This window comes from Cynocephalus volans, chromosome 7, assembly GCF_027409185.1.
Source record: "Cynocephalus volans isolate mCynVol1 chromosome 7, mCynVol1.pri, whole genome shotgun sequence".
NCBI lineage: Eukaryota > Metazoa > Chordata > Mammalia > Dermoptera > Cynocephalidae > Cynocephalus > Cynocephalus volans.
The window spans coordinates 14,318,149-14,335,728 of NC_084466.1; the positions used below are offsets into that span (position 1 = coordinate 14,318,149).

Genomic DNA, 17,580 nt, shown 5'->3' on the forward strand with positions numbered 1-17,580 from the left:
GTGGGTGGCGATGGGGATTTAAGGATTATGTTTGATTCTCCGGTGCAGTGGTTCTCAAAGCGCGTTGTCCAGGCCAGCGGCAGCAGCGTCTGGGAATCATTAGAAATGCAAGCTCAAGAGTTCACCCTGGACCTGAGCGTTAGCACCTTGGGGGCCGGGGCCCAGCAGCGTGACTCTGGGGCACACCTGCGTGTGAGACCCACAGCTCCAGGGTCACTGATTCCTAACAGAGGCAGGGCGTGCTCGGGGAGCCCTGAGAACAAAGACCTCAAGGATGAGGTCAGCAGGGACTGGTGAGGGGGAGGGGATGGATTCCCATGGAAAAGGGCGCAGCATGTGACCAATGTGGATAAATAGAGGGCCATGTGTTGGTGCAGGGAGCAGGGCACAGAGGTGTGAGGACGAGAGACAAGGTATGGCTCAGCTCCTGCCAAACTCAGGGGAGACAGGAGAGCAGGGGCTGGGGTTGTGGACTGAGGGACAGGAGGGTCCATCGGACCTGGCTGGCTCCGACTTGCTTGTTCTCCTGCCTTTTCTTCATGCTCTTCTGGTTCATTCGTCCCACTGGTGGTAGGTGTCGTAGAAGGTGCTGGGATGCGGAGATGGCGGTATGCTGGGCAGCTTGTGATTCCTGCACTCGAGGGACTCCATCTAGAATATAAACTGTCCATGATTACACGTCGTAACGTAGGCATGCCAGAGGACGCTTCGGTGCTGAGACTCAAGCATGGGCAGGAAGGGGCACATTAAAAGGGGTGGGGCCGTCCCTGCAGAGGAGTCGCTGTCCTATGTGTGCAGGACTTTAGGTGAGCTCACAGCCTGGTCCCTGAGCAGACAGCAGGTGTCACTGGCGTCGTCTGTGTGTGGGGAGGGGCTGGCAGGCCCAGGTGGTGAGGAATGGAGGTGGAAGCCTGGCTGTGGAAAGCTCCCATCAGCACTTTGTATGTCACTTATTTAATCCTGGCAAAAGCCCATGACCTTAGGAGATAGTGAAGAACACGCTAACTTGCTTAGATTCTGCCCCGATGGGCAGCGTTTGCAGTGCGTTAAGGAGGAGATGTTTTGGGCGTGATTCCTGAGCTTCTGCTTCTCGATTCCCACCGTGCATGGACGTTGCCCGAGGGGCTCATTACAGCAGGACACAGACGCCAGCCCCACGCGGGAGGGAGGCCAGCTGGGCCGGGCCGGGGAGGCTGAAGGGACCAGCAGCTCATCTGCTGCCCTGAGACGTCGCAGGGGCCCAGAGCGCACGTGGCAGGCAGGGTTGTCGTGCTTGACTCTAATATGGGCGTTTTGTTTTTCTTTCAGGAATGTCCAAATCATATGTGAGTAGCCCTTTTCCTTCTCCATGGATCTTCATTTTGTAAACTTTACGATCTCTTTGGCTGCTAAATGTTCACAACTGTGACTCATTGGCTTCCCATATACGCATGAGGAGCCGTCCTGAGTCTCGGGTGAGGTGTCCTCTCTGCCAAATGCTGGGAACCCGCCTTCCCAGACTAGCAGCCAAGCTTGCTGCCCTACTCCCTGCTGTCTCTGTGTGGGATGATCCCTGCACGGGACTAGACACATCCCCATCCCGGCTGCCCCTCGGACGGTCCCTGCTCGGTGACTGAGTGTGCACGGGCTGCTCTTTCTGCAGCGACGCCAGTGTGAGCACATGGATATGTCAGTCCCACACTGTTTCTCTTTTCGACAGAGCTGCCTCGGTTATCCCTTCAGCATCTTCTTCATCGTGGTCAACGAGTTCTGCGAGAGATTCTCCTACTATGGAATGAGAGGTAACTGTTGCCACCACGTGGCGCCCCTCGGGAAGCCTGCACTGGCCATGACCGTCCTAACTTTGTCTCCCTTCTCCCCCGCCCTCTGTGCAAAGCGATCCTGATTCTGTACTTCACGAATTTCATCGGCTGGGGCGACAACCTGTCCACGGCCATCTACCACACGTTCGTCGCTCTGTGCTACCTGACGCCTATTCTCGGGGCTGTCATCGCTGACTCGTGGCTGGGAAAGTTCAAGTGAGTGCTTGGAACTCTCTGGTTAACAAGCAAGCCAAAGCGTAAATACAAGCTTTGCGGTTGGGACGGTGGAATCTGGGAAGGAAGATTCAAGGAACGTGGGCTCTTAGGAGAGCACTTGCAGGCCTGTTCCCATACAACGTTGTGTCCCCAGGGGCCTCGCACAGCACCTGGCATCTAGCAACGTGAATGCAAGGAGCATGCGTAGAGGGTTTCCCTCCTTCAAACAGACATGGTGTCTTTGTCTCACCCTGAAATAGGAGCAGGGTGACGTGTGAGGCCCAGAGTTGAGGAACTAGGAAAACACACTCCCTAGTACTAGTCCTGGCTGCTGAGGGGCTCCTGCTACTGTTTAGTGCGCAGGGATGACACTTGGTCTGATGTGGCTGAGGGGGCACCCATCTGGCCTTCCAACAAGAGCTCCAAGAGCACAACCCATGGAGGGTGCCAGGAAATGTCCCAGGACTCAGTGAGGAAGGAAGTAGTGGTTCCTCCAGGCCAGAGGAAGGACATGGCAGACGCAAGGACATTCACTGTCTCGAGAGAATGCTATAAAAATGACCAAATATTACTTATTTGGCCTATCCGTAGTTCAGTAAAGTAAGACGTTGAATCTTTGAAACGGTTGACAGGTAAGGTGTGTCTTTCCCCGCCTTTCAGTCCTGTAGCCCAAACTCCCTCTGCCTTTGTGTGCGGTGCGCCTTTGTGGCAGGTGCCAGTCTTGCTCACGTTTGAGAACCACGTGCCTCCGTGCCTGGGCTCCGGTGTGTTTTAAAGGAGGGGTCTTCTGTGGTAGAGCAGGCAGAGAACAGCTATTGTGCCACTAATTTTGATTTCCTTACCCCTTTTAAACAAAGGACAATTGTGTCACTCTCCATCGTCTACACGATTGGACAAGTAGTCATGGCGGTAAGCTCCATCAATGACCTCACGGACCACAACCATGACGGGACCCCCGACAGCCTTCCCGTGCACGTGTGAGTAGACAATGGTGGCTGCCCGGACCCCACCGCACCCCCCGGCTGCTTGGCGCTGTATCTCTTCATCTTTTTCCTTGAACTTCGCCGTGGGTGTGAGGAGGCTTTTCCTCCCTCGTCAGTGGTACGGAGAAGGCTGTTTAATGGACTCAGCATTGGGGCTTCAGTGTGTCGCCGTCCTGCTGGCTGTCTAGGGGCATTCGTCATGCTGAGGCTTGGCTGTCTCGGGCCATCCCGTTCCACACGATGTATGGTCAGTGGGCAGGGTATTCATGTTAGTCCTGATCTTCCCGAGAGGGACATACCTCCCACAAACCTTGATCCTTAACACCTCCAGATTTCCTCAAGACTCTGGGACCTTTGGTTTTCTGTCTTGTACCACACTCCTGCTTATTTTTTAGTAATTGAGTTTCATAAATATTTGTCCCAGGCCTTTGTGATGGGTTCTGGATGGCAAATGTTACTGACAAATGCTCCTCTGCTGGATTAATTTCCCTTCACTGCAGTCTGGCCCAGGAGACTAGTTGCCAAGATTTATTGTGTTTCCTGTTTTTGTGCTTCAGTTCCTTGACCTATGAGTAAACCATCTTTTGGGCTGGGAAAATATAATTGAAACTCAGATTAGTATCCACAGTCCCTGCATTTCTGGTTTGTCAGTTGATCAAATTGCTGTCCAGACTAGGTCCCTTGATGCAACCTCCTTGGTGGCCAGAGGGAACAGTGTGGTACAGGGGAATGGCTATGAGCACCGTTGTCAGTTCCGACTGTCAGGCTCTGATTCCCAGCTCTCCCACGGAGCAGCTGCATGGCCTCCAGCAAGTTGCCTTCTCTGTGCCTTAGTTTTCTAATCTGCAATATCGATTAAGAACACAGAGTTTGGAGCCAGGCTGGGTTCAAATTCTGGCTGTGCCTCTTACTAGTTGTCTGATCTTGAGCAAGTTTCTTAACCTCTGTGCCTCAGTTTCCTCATTTGTAATAGTACCTACCATATGTAGGACTGTGTGGATTAGTCCAGGGAAAGCACCTAGAACACTGCCTGAGCACCTTGAGCACTTAAGTGGTAAGTGCTCAAGAAATCTTAACTACTTTTTTATTTCATGGAATTAGTATTGGAACATGCCTAAGATTCTCATAAGAGTAATTGGTATTGCAATATTCAATTGGCCATGTTTTTAAATGCTTAGAGTGACATTAAACGCAAGTTGTATTAAGAGGCAAACAAGATTGAAGAGGTGCTTTGGCTGGTTGATTAAGGAAGATCAACTCAGGAAGCATGATTTTTAAGAAATTCTTTCCCTGTGCAATATCTGCCTTGACTTTATCTGTTTCATAATTTTTTTTTCGTATTTGTAAGCAACATTAGCAATCAAGAAGATACGGGATACACACTTGTAAAACCTGAAATTTGTAGAACCTAACTGTAAATTTAACATAACTACAAAATGAGGGCTGATAAATGCTATGAATATATGTATTTTTTCAATCCAGGAGGTAAAACACTTACAGATAACCTGGAAAATACAAAGTAAATTAAAATAAATAACCCTTAATCTCACCACCTAGACATAACAAGAAATCTTTTGCTCTACTTCTTTCCAGTCTTCTGTACTCTGTAAACAAATTAATATCAGATACAGAACCTGATATTCTGCTTTGTGATGAAATCATGTTTTCCAATGTCATTTAATGACTATTATGAGTCTATTATGATAGCACCAGACAAAATACTTTTATTTGTTCAATTAATATTTCATTTACCTATGCTTTTACTGGAAATGATAAGGTTATAAAAGAATTCCCTATGTAAGTCTTTGTTCAGATTTCAAACTAGTGCTTTACATTTTCTAGATATTAAATGATTAGACAAAGGTAGGAACTTGAAGGCCCATGAGCTCAAGTTTTCATTCAGCTGTGAGTTATGTGTTTACCACTGTACCTGGTCCCTGAGGGAATTTAGGGGAAAGAGAAGGCTCCTGCTTTCGAGGCTCTGCACCCCCTTTTCTCTCTAGGGTACTGTCCATGATCGGCCTCGCTCTCATAGCTCTCGGGACCGGAGGAATCAAGCCTTGCGTGTCTGCATTTGGTGGAGACCAGTTTGAAGAAGCCCAGGTGAGAGCATGTGTCTCCACGGAAACCACATCAATGAATTCTAAATATCCGGGAATCAGATTTCACGGCCACAAAGTCTCTTCTCCATTTGATTCTTTTCGAGTGCCTGTGAAAGTCAGATGCTGACCACTATTAAGTTAGAGGTGAAGTCAGCTCCTCAGCTGTCTTCTCAGTTGATATGTAGCCAGAGTCATCACAGTTTAACTGTATCCTTTCCATGACAGGAAAAACAAAGAAACAGATTTTTTTCCATCTTTTATCTGGCCATTAATGCTGGAAGTTTGCTTTCTACAATCATCACTCCCACGCTCAGAGGTAAGAAATATCTGAAGGGTAAGAAATATCTTCTGGTTTTCTTTGTTTAAATGTGAGAAAGAAAGGTAAAAAGGCTAAGTCTCTGTTTTGTCTGTTTTCTTTGTCCCTTTGTTCTCCTTGTATACGTCAGCTGTCACATACATGCTGAAATACACACTAAGATTCAGAAGGTGGGCTTCTTTCAAATTTTACCTCCTTTTCTAGTCTTATTTGAATCCCTTATCCCAATGACCACTGTAGAGTCTAAAACATCCTTAGCATGAGCATCAATCCATCTAAATTATTATTAATGCAAAGTTCAATTCATGGTCTGAGATAAGAGACAAGAGAGGCCTTTTTGGAACACTGCCTGCGTGGGCTGTAGTTGACACTTCAGCCTCCAGGCTTTGCTCCCCAGTGATGTTTCTGTGAGTTTAGAAGAATTTAGCGGGCAAGTTCTTACCCTTTGTTTTCCTATCATCTCAAGTATTTCCAAAAGAACAACCCAGAGAAGGAGGTAGTACCAATAGCTACCAGTGACACTCAGGTGTCTGTGTTTGCCAGCGCTCCATTGAGAGTCGGTGGATCTCCCGTGTGGAGAGAATATTTGGAGTTAGTTATTGGAGACAACGTAGCAAGACCATGGTGCCCACACTTGAATCAGTTCAAATTACAAAATAAACTATTTTATGAGGATTTACATATTTCTGCATAGAATAGTTGTTTGGAGATGACAGACACTTAGACCCCATTCCAACATGTTTCATATAAAAATTTTATAGCTTTTGTTTTTGAGTGACAATCTCTCACCTCTTGCACTTTCACATTCTACCAGAGTACTCACTATGCATGTTTCAATTATAGACTGTGGTAAAGGAGAATTTTTTTTTAAAAGTAAAATTACGATTTTCCTACTAATATAAATGAACATGTGACAAAATTCTATTTAATTTATTAATTAACTGGAAAGCTGTTGCAATCCATCAAATGAGGATTTGACTAAGGAAGACTTACATTCTTTACAGGGGAAACATATTTTGCATTGCCATGACCAGGAATCCCTCGCACAGTTATGAACAGGAAACATGTGCATGACTATCACTTTTCTGCTAGTTACTTCTTCCTCTACAGAATTGTGGAATAGCTAGACAGAGACAAAGTCAAACCCCTATAGGATTAGATAATTCCTGGAGACTCCAGCATTCCACTGAAAGGATTTCCAGTAATCTCTGTTGCCCCTTACAAAGCCTTATTTTTTTCCTTATCAACCCTAAGATTTCAGAACTAAAATAACCCTCGGTCAGCGGTTGGCAAACTATGGCCCATGGGTCAAATCCAGAAATCTGGACCAGATCATTCATTTACATATTGTCTATGGCTGCTTTCTCCGTACAAAAGCAGAGTTGATTTGAGACAGAGACGAAGCGGTCCACAAAGCCTAAAATACTTGCTATCTGACCCTTCACAGAGAAGTTTGTCAACCTCTGACCAAATCATCTAATTGTTACCTAACTGGCATAAATATAGGAACATGCAGTAATGATTTTCCAGTGCACTTTTGATCTTATTTTACCGAGTCCCATATATCCAAGTTATTGTATCTGGGTCACATTTATCTCCTCCTCTAAGAAAATCCACAGAACAAACAATGGAATACTACTCAGCTATAAAAAAGAATAAAATTCTGTCATTTGCAGCAGCATGGATGAGCTTGGAGAAAATTAAATGAAATAAGCCAGACACAGAAAGAGAAATACTGCATGTCTTCACTCATAAGTGGGAGCTGAAAAGGAAGGAAGGAAGGAAGGAAGGAAGGAAGGAAGGAAGGGAGGGAGGGAGGGAGGGAGGGAGGGAGGGAGGGAAGGAAGGGAGGAAGGGAAGGAAAGAGCAATTACAATAATACGTTGAACTTTCAGAAGGAGAGAACAGGACTGTGATAACTAGCGGTGGAAAGGGGTGGTTAGGGAGAAATCGGGTAATGGACACAAAGAATGATTACATTTTGCAATGATGAATATGCTAATTATCCTTATTTGATCATCACATGTTGTGCACAAATACCGATAGTCAACTCTGTACCCCACAAATATGTATAATCAGTTATGTTTCAACAAAAACAAAACAAAACAAACAAACGGGCCCACTGTTTTTGGTCAAGCCAGGATCACACATCTATTTAGCGGCAAAGATTAGAATCTGTCTCCATCTCCTGCTCTTTCTACCCCAATGCTACTTTGCTCAGCTGGCAATGATATCAGTGAGGCAAATGGATAAGTCTAGAACATGAAGTGAAAACAACATGTAATAACCAGGGAGGGATTTTTTTTTTTAATGGGAACAATATGCACATCACCAATGCCATAATGAATTTTAATCCTGTCATTTCTTCCCAGTTCAGCAATGTGGAATTCACAGTAAGCAGGCTTGTTACCCACTGGCGTTTGGGGTTCCTGCTGCTCTCATGGCTGTATCGCTCAGTAAGTAGAAATCAGTGGAATTAATGCAAGCCTATGACCAAGTCAGGCTCTACGTTAATTATTGACTAATATTTTTTTATGGTGGCTTTTTCCTGGCTTTTTTTTTTTTTTTTTTTACTTTTTATTTTATCAATATACAATGTAGCTGACTTTCATGTCCCTTTGCCGATTCTTACCTCCCCCCACCCACCCGTCAACATCATATCTGTTCACTTGTCTTAACAAGTTCAAGCAATGTGATTGTTGTGTCTTCTTCCCTGCCCCCATGTTTGTGTATTTATTTATTTATTTTTAGGTCCCACAAATAAGTGAGAACATGTGGTATTTCTCTTTCTGTGCCTGACTTATTTCACTTAATATAATTTTTTCTAAGTCCATCCGTGTTGCTGCGAATGGTAGTATTTCATCCTTTTTTAGAGCAGAGTAGAATTCCATTGTGTAGATGTACCACAGTTTCCGTATCCACTCATCTGATGATGGACATGGGGGCTGGTCCCAACTCTTGGCTGTTGTAAAGAGTGCTGCAGTAAACATGGGACTACAGGTATCCCTTCAACATGATGGTTTCCATCCCTCTGGATGTATTCCCAGCAGTGGGATAGCTGGGTCATATGGTAGATCTATCTGCAATTGTTTGAGGTATCTCAGTGTGGTTTTGATTTGCACTTCCCAAATGCTGAGTGATGTTGAGCATTTTTTCATGTATTATTGACAAGTTTTTTAAAGTCCATGTAACAAGTTGCAATAAACAAAACAGTGTGAAGTATTGCCAGCAGACGTGCTCTGAGCATATCGTTTCAGAGGGAATTGGATTAGAAAAAGGTTGACAGGAAAAGGAATCAACGGAGTTGGACATTTAAAGATTTGATATTATTTAGGCAGATTAAGAGAAAGCTGATAGAATCTGCTAGACTTGCTGGACCGAGGGCTGAAAGCTTTTGTTCTCGGCAACCTGTGCTTATATATGACTTGCTTGACGAAACGGCAACCTGGTTCAGTTGCCATTGAAATGTTTCCAATGAACGTCTGAATTTCCATAATCGGTCATCCCAAAATGCTTTGGCTGAAATTCCTTCCGTCTGGAAAGAACATATGTGTATATTAGATGCATTAGTTTGCACATTAGTCTTGACAGTGGCTTTTTAGGAAATGTGAAGAGTTTTCTACATAGAACAGTCTGACCTGAAAGATGGTCATGCAAGAAGGAAGCAGAGCCCCGTGGCCAGCCCACGTCTGCACAGCCTCTTCTCCCACAGCCGGGGAAGCTCCCAGCTCTGCTCGCCTGGCAGTGACGTCACTCTCACCGAATTTTGTTTTCAGATCTCGATAGTATCGAATAGGCCCACCATTAACCTCTTTTGTTCATGTTTAGCAATTTAGCCTTATTCTTACATTTATGTGTCTCAGTATCCTCCTCCTTTTAATGACTCTTTTCTTCTGTAATTCTTCAGATACTGTAATTCTTCAAAGTCTTCAGAGGCTCATTTATGCCTTCTCCTCTTTAATTCTGGGCAGGAGACAAAGAGCACTTCAAAAAGCCTTGCTTTCTGTCAGACACTGTATTAAGCACTTCGAGTAAATTCTCGTTTAGTCTGTGCAAGTCATTCTTACATCAAAGATTATGCTTTTTTCTTATTGAGAAACTAAGAAAACACCAAATCCTATGTGTTAACACCACCTCTAGAAATTTCTATGCTTGAATTAGGTTTCAATTCATCAGAAGATTACAGATTAAAATATTAGTTGGCAAAAGAAAATGTAGATTCGGTCTACTGGATATCTTTACCTTCATGTGTGCATTGAGGAAGGTTGGCATTAGGCAAGAATACAAGTAAACATCTCTTCCGTCAGCGATAAAGGGCACCTGTAGTACAGGCACGTACTTAGAGATATGCTTGAGGGTTCGCACCTGTCAAAATCTCAGGCTCTCTTCACTGAGTAGAAGAAGTAGAATTCAAGCTGTGTTTCCAAGTTATTGAATTGTGGTATTGAGTAATCAGAAATCCAAGTATAGAAACATGTTTTCAGAGTCTTTTGCAGAAACGCTTTTTTCTAAAAAAGCATTTTGTGTTCACAATTTGCCTTTTGCTAAGGTGGTCCTTGGAAGAATGGCCTCATTGAAAAGGTGCTTCTAATTTTTGTAAAACCGTAGCTGCAGACGTAATTCATTGTATTTGCGCTTCTGTACAGTGACCACAGTAAAAGATTCCGCCACATATGATTAAGTAAAAGTTTCAACAAATTAATTCCTTTCTTCTGAATATTAGGAAGATTCTCTTGCCATTGCAGCCAGAAAATTAGAGCTATTTTTTTTTTGTCTTTGTGTAATATACACGGATCTGTTATGTGAACACACTTACTCCTTTTTTCTCCCTTTAAATAGAGAAAGAACTTGTGCTTAACTAGTTGCACTGAATGTCTGTGAGCTACCCCATGTTCTGGGAAGTAGATAGTGTTAGGCTTAAATGTCTGCATATTAGAACACAAATAAAACATTACTCAGAGGCTGTTGTGATTGTTGGAATCAAAGGCACTTCTTAACTATGAGGTAGGTAGGTAAACCCATTCTATAAGTAGTCCAGTTATTTCTGAAACAAGGTTATGACTCAGATAAAAGCACATCTCTCTAGGCCACAGGTAGCTCTGGCAAACACCACATTAACACATCTTATTTTGCCCTGTCTAGTTGTATTTGTCATTGGCAGTGGAATGTACAAGAAGTTTCAGCCACAGGGTAACATCATGGCTAAAGTGGTCAAGTGCATTGGTGTAAGTATTTCAGTAGCTCTCTCTCAATGACGTTTAATCACCCCCAGAACCTTCTACCTCCTTTACATTAAAATCCACCTAAGCTTTGACTTTCCTTTAAACATATTTTTAGTGTTCTGAACTGTTTTGATAAATTGCAGTTTCTTCTAAAACTCACCAAATGGAAAAGGACACAAACAGAACTCAAAACGGGAGGAATAGGAACGGCTCTTGACTTTATAAAATATGATCAATGGTCAGAGAAAAGCAAATCAAAGTGACTCTTTGTCAAGTTGGCAGACGATGCCTGCTGTTTCCTGGGGAGCAGGGAAGCAAAAATGGGGACCCAGAGTCTAAAGTGTTCCAACACTTAGGGTGAGTGATGCTGCTGTCAGAAATTAAGGCTAAGAAAATAATTTTTAAAAACAAACACAGATTCACATACAAAGATTATCATGATAATATTTATAACAGCAAAAACTTAAGTCCACCAAATTGCTGGAAGTAGGAAGATGAGGCTTGAAGTATAGTGCATCTCTGGCACATGGAGCCGCCACCAAAGTCCTGTTTTCAAAGAATATTCGGTGATAGGAATGTGAAGAATTTTTTTTTTCCATATGCATCTACTTGGTATATGTGCATGCAGGTACATTTATAGGCAGGAAACAAATGTTGACAGTAGGAATCTCTAGATAATGGAGTCAAATAATTTTTTTCCTTATACTCTCCATTTTTGTTTTTTTTGAGTGAACATATATGTTATATAAAGTGGGGGGGGATGTGTTGCTTATTTACAAACAGATACATATGTGGGTAATATTTTGGATGAAAAGGCAGTGGTAAGATACTTTTAGATCACTTACTTTCTCTTCACCTGGCCTTGCTGTATTCGATTATATGGCGTATTTCATTTTGTGCAATGAATGTGCCCTCTACCTGTTGGAAAAATGCCCTTCAGGAGCAGCTGTTTCCTTTTCCTCTAGCATTAGATTTATTCCCACTGAAAAGTTTTCTTCCAAGCAAAGAGGGGAACTTACCAATTATCTATCCAAGTCTTTCCTTAGCAAGTGATTGACAATGTAGTTCAAATGCCAAAAGAGCAACTTCAAGCTACCTCAACTCATGAGAACTGTATTGCCCAGTTTCCTAAAATCAGCCCATAGCTTTAACATTCCCCATAGTCACATGCACGTTCCCAGGAGCCACCTCCGTCACCCTCTTGTTGCTACATCATTGCAGATGCACTTTGCTTTTCCTAAAGGCCTCTCCCAAACACCACTAACAGGGAATCTTAGTACCCCTAATTTTATGCTGGGTGGGTCATCATATTTTTCTGATTAGTGTTACCATATTTTAAAATATATTTAAAATACATTTAAACATACAAACAAGTCTTAAAATACGTTTGTATGTTTAAGGTTTAAATAACCTTTATTTCTATGTAGTGGGTTCTCACTCAAGTTTAAAAACTGACAATGCAGATATTGGAAAGCTTTTAAGTATGTTTGGAACAACTTGTAAATCTAGTTACTCAAACATAAACTTTATAAACTCTAAACACAGATCAAATATTTCTGATAAAAATTTAACATACAAATTGAGATTTGCCATAAGTGTAAAATACTCCCTAGATTTTGAAAACTTAGTAAGAAAAATGAATGTAAAAATTCTTAACAATTTTTTAGTATTGATTACGTATTAAAATCGTATTTGAGGTTTACTGGGTTAAATAAAATATATTTAAAATGAATTTTACCTGTCTTGCTTTTACTTGTTGACATGGTTACTCAAAAACTTAAATTACAAATGTGTCTTGCATTATTTTTCTACTACATGTGCTTCCCTAGAGAATCTGGAGAGTAAAGGAGTGACAGTGTGACTCTGTTTACCCCAACTCAAGCACTCTTAGTTAGAAACAGACTAGAAACAAACGCATCAGTTATGCCTCCCAACATGCTCAGTTTACTAGTATACACAATTTTGTATTCTGCTTTTCTCCCAAGCATACTTTTCCATTAAAGGGGGTTTGGTTGAAACGTGTTTCCCTGATAAAGTAGTTGGTTCTTTTAAAATCTGATTTTTCTTCTTTCCTTCAGTTTGCCATCAAAAATAGATTTAGGCATCGGAGTAAGAAATTCCCCAAGAGGGAGCATTGGCTGGATTGGGCTAAAGAGAAATATGATGTAAGTAACCGTCACCGCTGCAGGGGTCCCAGTTCCTCTAGAAAGCAAACATCCAACATTTCAATTCAGATTATTAAGGCTACCTGGACAAAATTATCAGCTGTATCCTCCCAACCTTTATTAGCATATCAAACAAGAGTATGTGTGAGTGCTTTTTTTAAAAATTGAGAATTTGATAAACAATGGATATAATTTATCTGGAAACAATATTACCCTTTCATAGTTATTTATTTAGTATAATCTGCCATTAATTATATGTGATCGTGAGCATATAACTTTCGTTTGAACATAGAAGAGTTAAGTGGTGGTGATGGTGGGGTGGGCTTTACATTTATTAAATGCGAGTAATTTGCCTCCTAAATGGATGTTTTCGTCCATATTTTAAATAGCTTAGAAATGTTCAGTTTTCTAAAGAAACCTGTGGTCATGTTCTTTGGAACGATTAATCACCTCCAGTTTGTCTCTAGATGCCAGTATCTCTGCACTGAAACTAAGCAGTGCCTGAGAACTGTGAGTGACACAGTCACGGCTGACCTGTCCCTCCCCCACTCCAACTACAGGAGCGGCTTGTCTCTCAAATTAAGATGGTTACGAGGGTGCTGTTCCTGTATATTCCACTCCCAATGTTCTGGGCCTTGTTTGATCAGCAGGTAATGTGAAACTCTGTTTCTGTGCATCTGCATTTAGCAAACACACATTGGGCACCACCATGGACCAAGCTGTCCTTAGCATTAGGCTCATAAAAATGTTCTCTTCCAGTTTCTTTTTACATTTCACTTATTTGTTAGATCACATTGAGTTTATTGTAAAAAACCAATTCTAGGTGATTCTATCCACATTTCTGTTGCAAAATAATGAAGAAGATTAGGTGTGGTCAAGTCAAGTAGCCATGGGTAAGATTTCATCCAAGCATCCGGGACTCTTGCCAATCAAAACTGGGAGCAAAGAGTTTGTTTTCCTACTGATACACCACGGAAAAAAGGAGTATTGCCTTTGATGGGATACACAGAATATCTGAACTGAGAGAAGCGTGATATCCTCCACTCTAAAATGGAATGCTTGGGCTGGAAGTACCATTCAGAGATGTGAAATGACACCACCAAAATTATCCCTCTCTGAGCAAGGACCTAGAACCAGGTATCTGGCTTCTGGCACAGTCTTTCTACTCAGATGGAAGACACATGCCCAGGGATTTTTCACAATAGTGTTAGACAGTTCAAAGCCTGTTGCCCAGTAGCCAAAGCAATAAGATATTGTTTCTTTTAGAAACTGAAGTTTTAAAAAATTTATGAACCCATGTGGTTTTATTGTGCAGGAAGGATTATTATAAGGGTAAACCACCTCTTGGAAAAAATTTGAGTGTACACATTAATCTCCTTATTTCTAAGTATGAGATTTAGACCAGCATCTTAGGGACCACGGGGCCAGTGTTGCATGTTGGATGGGAGCCAGCTATTGGACTTGTGCTAGAAATACATTCATCGCCTAGTAATAACTTGGGGTTATAACTCTTAACCCTTCTGAAAGCATCATAACCCACCGCCAGGCTGTGAGGATCAAATTAGAGAACGTATATAAAGTACTCGGTGACTGGCATATATGAAGCTCTCAAAGAGTAGCACAGCTCCTGGCTGTCTATGACGTCCTCCTAGTGGAGTTGATAGATTCATACTGAAACAGTCACATGTTCAGTCTTCCATGGGAATAATCATATATACTTGTACAGTAATGTGTCATCTTTTACTATAAAACAGGTTGACTGTAACTAGGCTGCCCAGGATTAAATCCATTACTCTCTTGATGGAGATCCCTGTTAGGCCGACCTAGACCGTCCAAAGTGGCTCTTAATAATGATGTCCTTGAAACTCTGATGCCAGGGAACATAGACTGTTCTCAGTGTACAAAGCTGCTTTCACCTTGCAGGTGATGTCATGCTCACCAACAAGCCTCAGAAATGCACTTTTGTATTAGTACTCTGTACATCTTCATGTAGGGTTGGAGAACTATACATTGTGTTCACTTGTACAACGGAAACACAGCTTACTTCTTTTTGCCTAGTGTCATAATGGAGCTGGGAGACAAACTTAGTGTTAAAACCATTTTAAATCCCGTAACACTTCAGGCCTCATTCCTGATTTGGAGACGATTCAATACTGACTTGTAAAATTTTAAAAGCCCATGTTCGCAAATGATGTAGCAAATGTGTTCATTTTTAAGGGCTCCAGGTGGACACTTCAAGCGACAACTATGAATGGGAAAATTGTAAGTTTGGAATATCAAGAAACGTCACCTTCCCTGGCCACTACTTTGCTTTAGTCCCTCTGTCCTCTTTCTCTTTCCCTTTCATGACATTTTTTAATGAGACTTTTCCCCCCCCTTTTTAGGGAGCTATTGAAATTCAGCCAGATCAGATGCAGGTAGGAGAAAATATTTAAATTGCTGCCAGAGATCAAGGTCATCTCTGAGAAACATTAACACTTTTTCTCTACTTCATCTGCAGACTGTGAATGCCATCTTGATTGTGATATTGGTTCCCATTGTGGATGCCGTGGTGTATCCTCTGATCGCAAAGTGTGGCTTCAATTTCACGTAGGTGGCTGGTTGGTTTAGGTTGGTTGAGGCTCTGCTGTTCCTAGGGTTTTGCAAATAGGGCTGCACCCCTCCCCTCCAGGGCTCCAGCAGCCACTCCCCCAACACACGTGTATGATGCAGGTTATGAAGAAATGGATTAAACAAAGGTTTGTGTGCCGATGTTTCTGAAAATGTCCTTTAAAATAAAAGTGCTATTAATGGCAGCCTGAAAAAGCCTCTAATTAAGGCTCTCTTATGTACGTAGGTGATAGAAATGTTAAGTGTGATTAAGTATCAGCTGAACTATAGTTCTAGAAAAGAAGTGTAAAAATGCACATGAGAAGCTGTATTCCATTTATCCTCCTTGCTCCTGCTCATGAATAGCAGTGGGAGAGAGCCTTTCAAGCCCATGTGTTTTTGTAGGGAAGTTAGTTTTGTTTGGGGACGGTGTACATCCTTTGGGGGCATATGGCTAGCTCACCTGTGTGAGACTGGTTGAGGTTCACTCTCTTCTTGTCCTGACCAGCTCTTTGAGGAAGATGACAGTTGGGATGTTCCTGGCTTCCATGGCTTTTGTGGTGGCTGCAATTGTGCAGGTGGAAATTGACGTGAGTTTCCCTCTGATTCTCCAGTGTCCCTTCCTGGTGGGTTTAGAAGGAGCTCTCAGAACCTGTCTCTCCAGGACCTGGAGGATTAGTGGAGGCCAGGCTCTATTCCTGTAAACTAAGGCCTGGAGCTATGGACAGTGTGAGGCAAGGGGCAAAATAGTCCCTTCCAGTAAGTGAACACCGCAGATTCTTGTTACTGCAAGAGTGCAGCTGGGGATAGGGTCAAATGTGGGGCTTCATTAGGAGAAAACATTTACATCAATAGCTTCTATTGATAACACCGTTCTTATGATGGGGGCGGGGTTTACGGAACTTGTTCTTTTGCGGTCTGAACTCCTAGGTAACCTGGTTAAAAGAAGTTCACCATTCACAAGCAAGCATCACTTCAAAAATGTATAAGTTGTCTTTTTGATGGGAAAATGCATTTTGGATTCTAACGTTTCTAATAATGGATAGTTTCCAAACTCATCACACATCTGCTGGGCCCACGGAGGACTCAACGAGGCTCCTAATGCTGTTAGTCTGAGATAAGTTCCTAGAAGTAGGGCATTATGAGGTGCGTAAGACAAGAGGTGAGAGGGCTTCTCAATTTCTCTCTCAATTTCTTTTTTTAAAAATTTTTAATTGTGGTAAAATATACATAACATAAAAGTGACCGCCTTGTCCCTTTTTAACCGTGCAGTGCAGTGGTGACGGGTATGTTCACATTATTGTGCAATCTCCAGAATCCTTTTCATCTTGCAAAACTGAAACTCTGAACCATTAAGCAGCTCCCCGCTCCCCTCTTCTCCCAGACGCTGACAACCACCATTCTGTTTTTTGTCTCTGTGAATTTGTCTGCTCTAGGCACCTCATACACATGAGATCATTCAGTATTTATCTTTCTATAACAGGCTTATTTCACTTAACCTGATGTCCTTAAGGTCCATCCATGTTGCAGCATGTGTCAGAATTTCCTTCCCTTTAAAGGCTGAATAATATTCCGTTGTATGTTGTATTAGTCCATTTCTGCTGCTTATAACAGAATATCTGAAAGTGGGTAATTTTTAAAGAAATGACATTTACTTCTCACAGTTTTGGAGCTGGAAAGTCCACAGTCCAAGGGACACGTCTGGCGAGGGCCTTCTTCTGGGTGGGAATTCCTTACAGAGTCCTGTGGCAACCAGAGTGTCACACGGCAAGAGAATGGGATGAGCGAGAGAGTTGACCTCACTTGCTGTCCTAAAGCCATCAGAACCAGGCCCATGACAACCTGTGACACCATGACTCGATCAATCCATCCATGAGGGCACAGTCCTTGCTATCCAATCACCTCTTACTGACCTCACCTTCCACCACCACATTGGGAGTTAAGTTCCAGCATGAGCACGGGGGGACATTCGAACCACAGCATGTGCATGTGACACACTTCGTGTACCCATTCTTCTGTGGATGGGCACTGGGCTGCCTCCACCTTTAGGCTATTGTGAATAACGCTGCTATGAACATGGCTGTGCTCACTCTCTCTGGAACACAGCTAGCTTTGTGGAAAATGGATTGTGGGCTAAAATAGACATGGATTGCTTTAGTGACACTGGGATTTGAGAGAGGGCCTT

At 42.7% G+C, this 17,580-nt stretch overlaps 1 protein-coding gene across 1 annotated transcript in view; it reads left to right on the forward strand.

Annotated features, from left to right (window-relative positions):
• The first annotated feature begins 602 nt into the window (after positions 1-602).
• SLC15A1 (solute carrier family 15 member 1) overlaps positions 603-17,580 on the forward strand; it is a 38,344-nt gene continuing 21,366 nt past the window's right edge. The window contains exons 1-14 of the mRNA XM_063101515.1: positions 603-608; positions 1,643-1,781; positions 1,877-2,018; positions 2,876-2,995; positions 5,005-5,104; positions 5,329-5,419; positions 7,792-7,875; positions 10,562-10,644; positions 12,720-12,806; positions 13,367-13,456; positions 15,024-15,068; positions 15,191-15,223; positions 15,307-15,395; positions 15,904-15,985. Coding sequence (XP_062957585.1) covers positions 603-608; positions 1,643-1,781; positions 1,877-2,018; positions 2,876-2,995; positions 5,005-5,104; positions 5,329-5,419; positions 7,792-7,875; positions 10,562-10,644; positions 12,720-12,806; positions 13,367-13,456; positions 15,024-15,068; positions 15,191-15,223; positions 15,307-15,395; positions 15,904-15,985 — 1,191 coding nt within the window. The remainder of the gene's footprint in view (positions 609-1,642; positions 1,782-1,876; positions 2,019-2,875; positions 2,996-5,004; positions 5,105-5,328; positions 5,420-7,791; positions 7,876-10,561; positions 10,645-12,719; positions 12,807-13,366; positions 13,457-15,023; positions 15,069-15,190; positions 15,224-15,306; positions 15,396-15,903; positions 15,986-17,580) is intronic.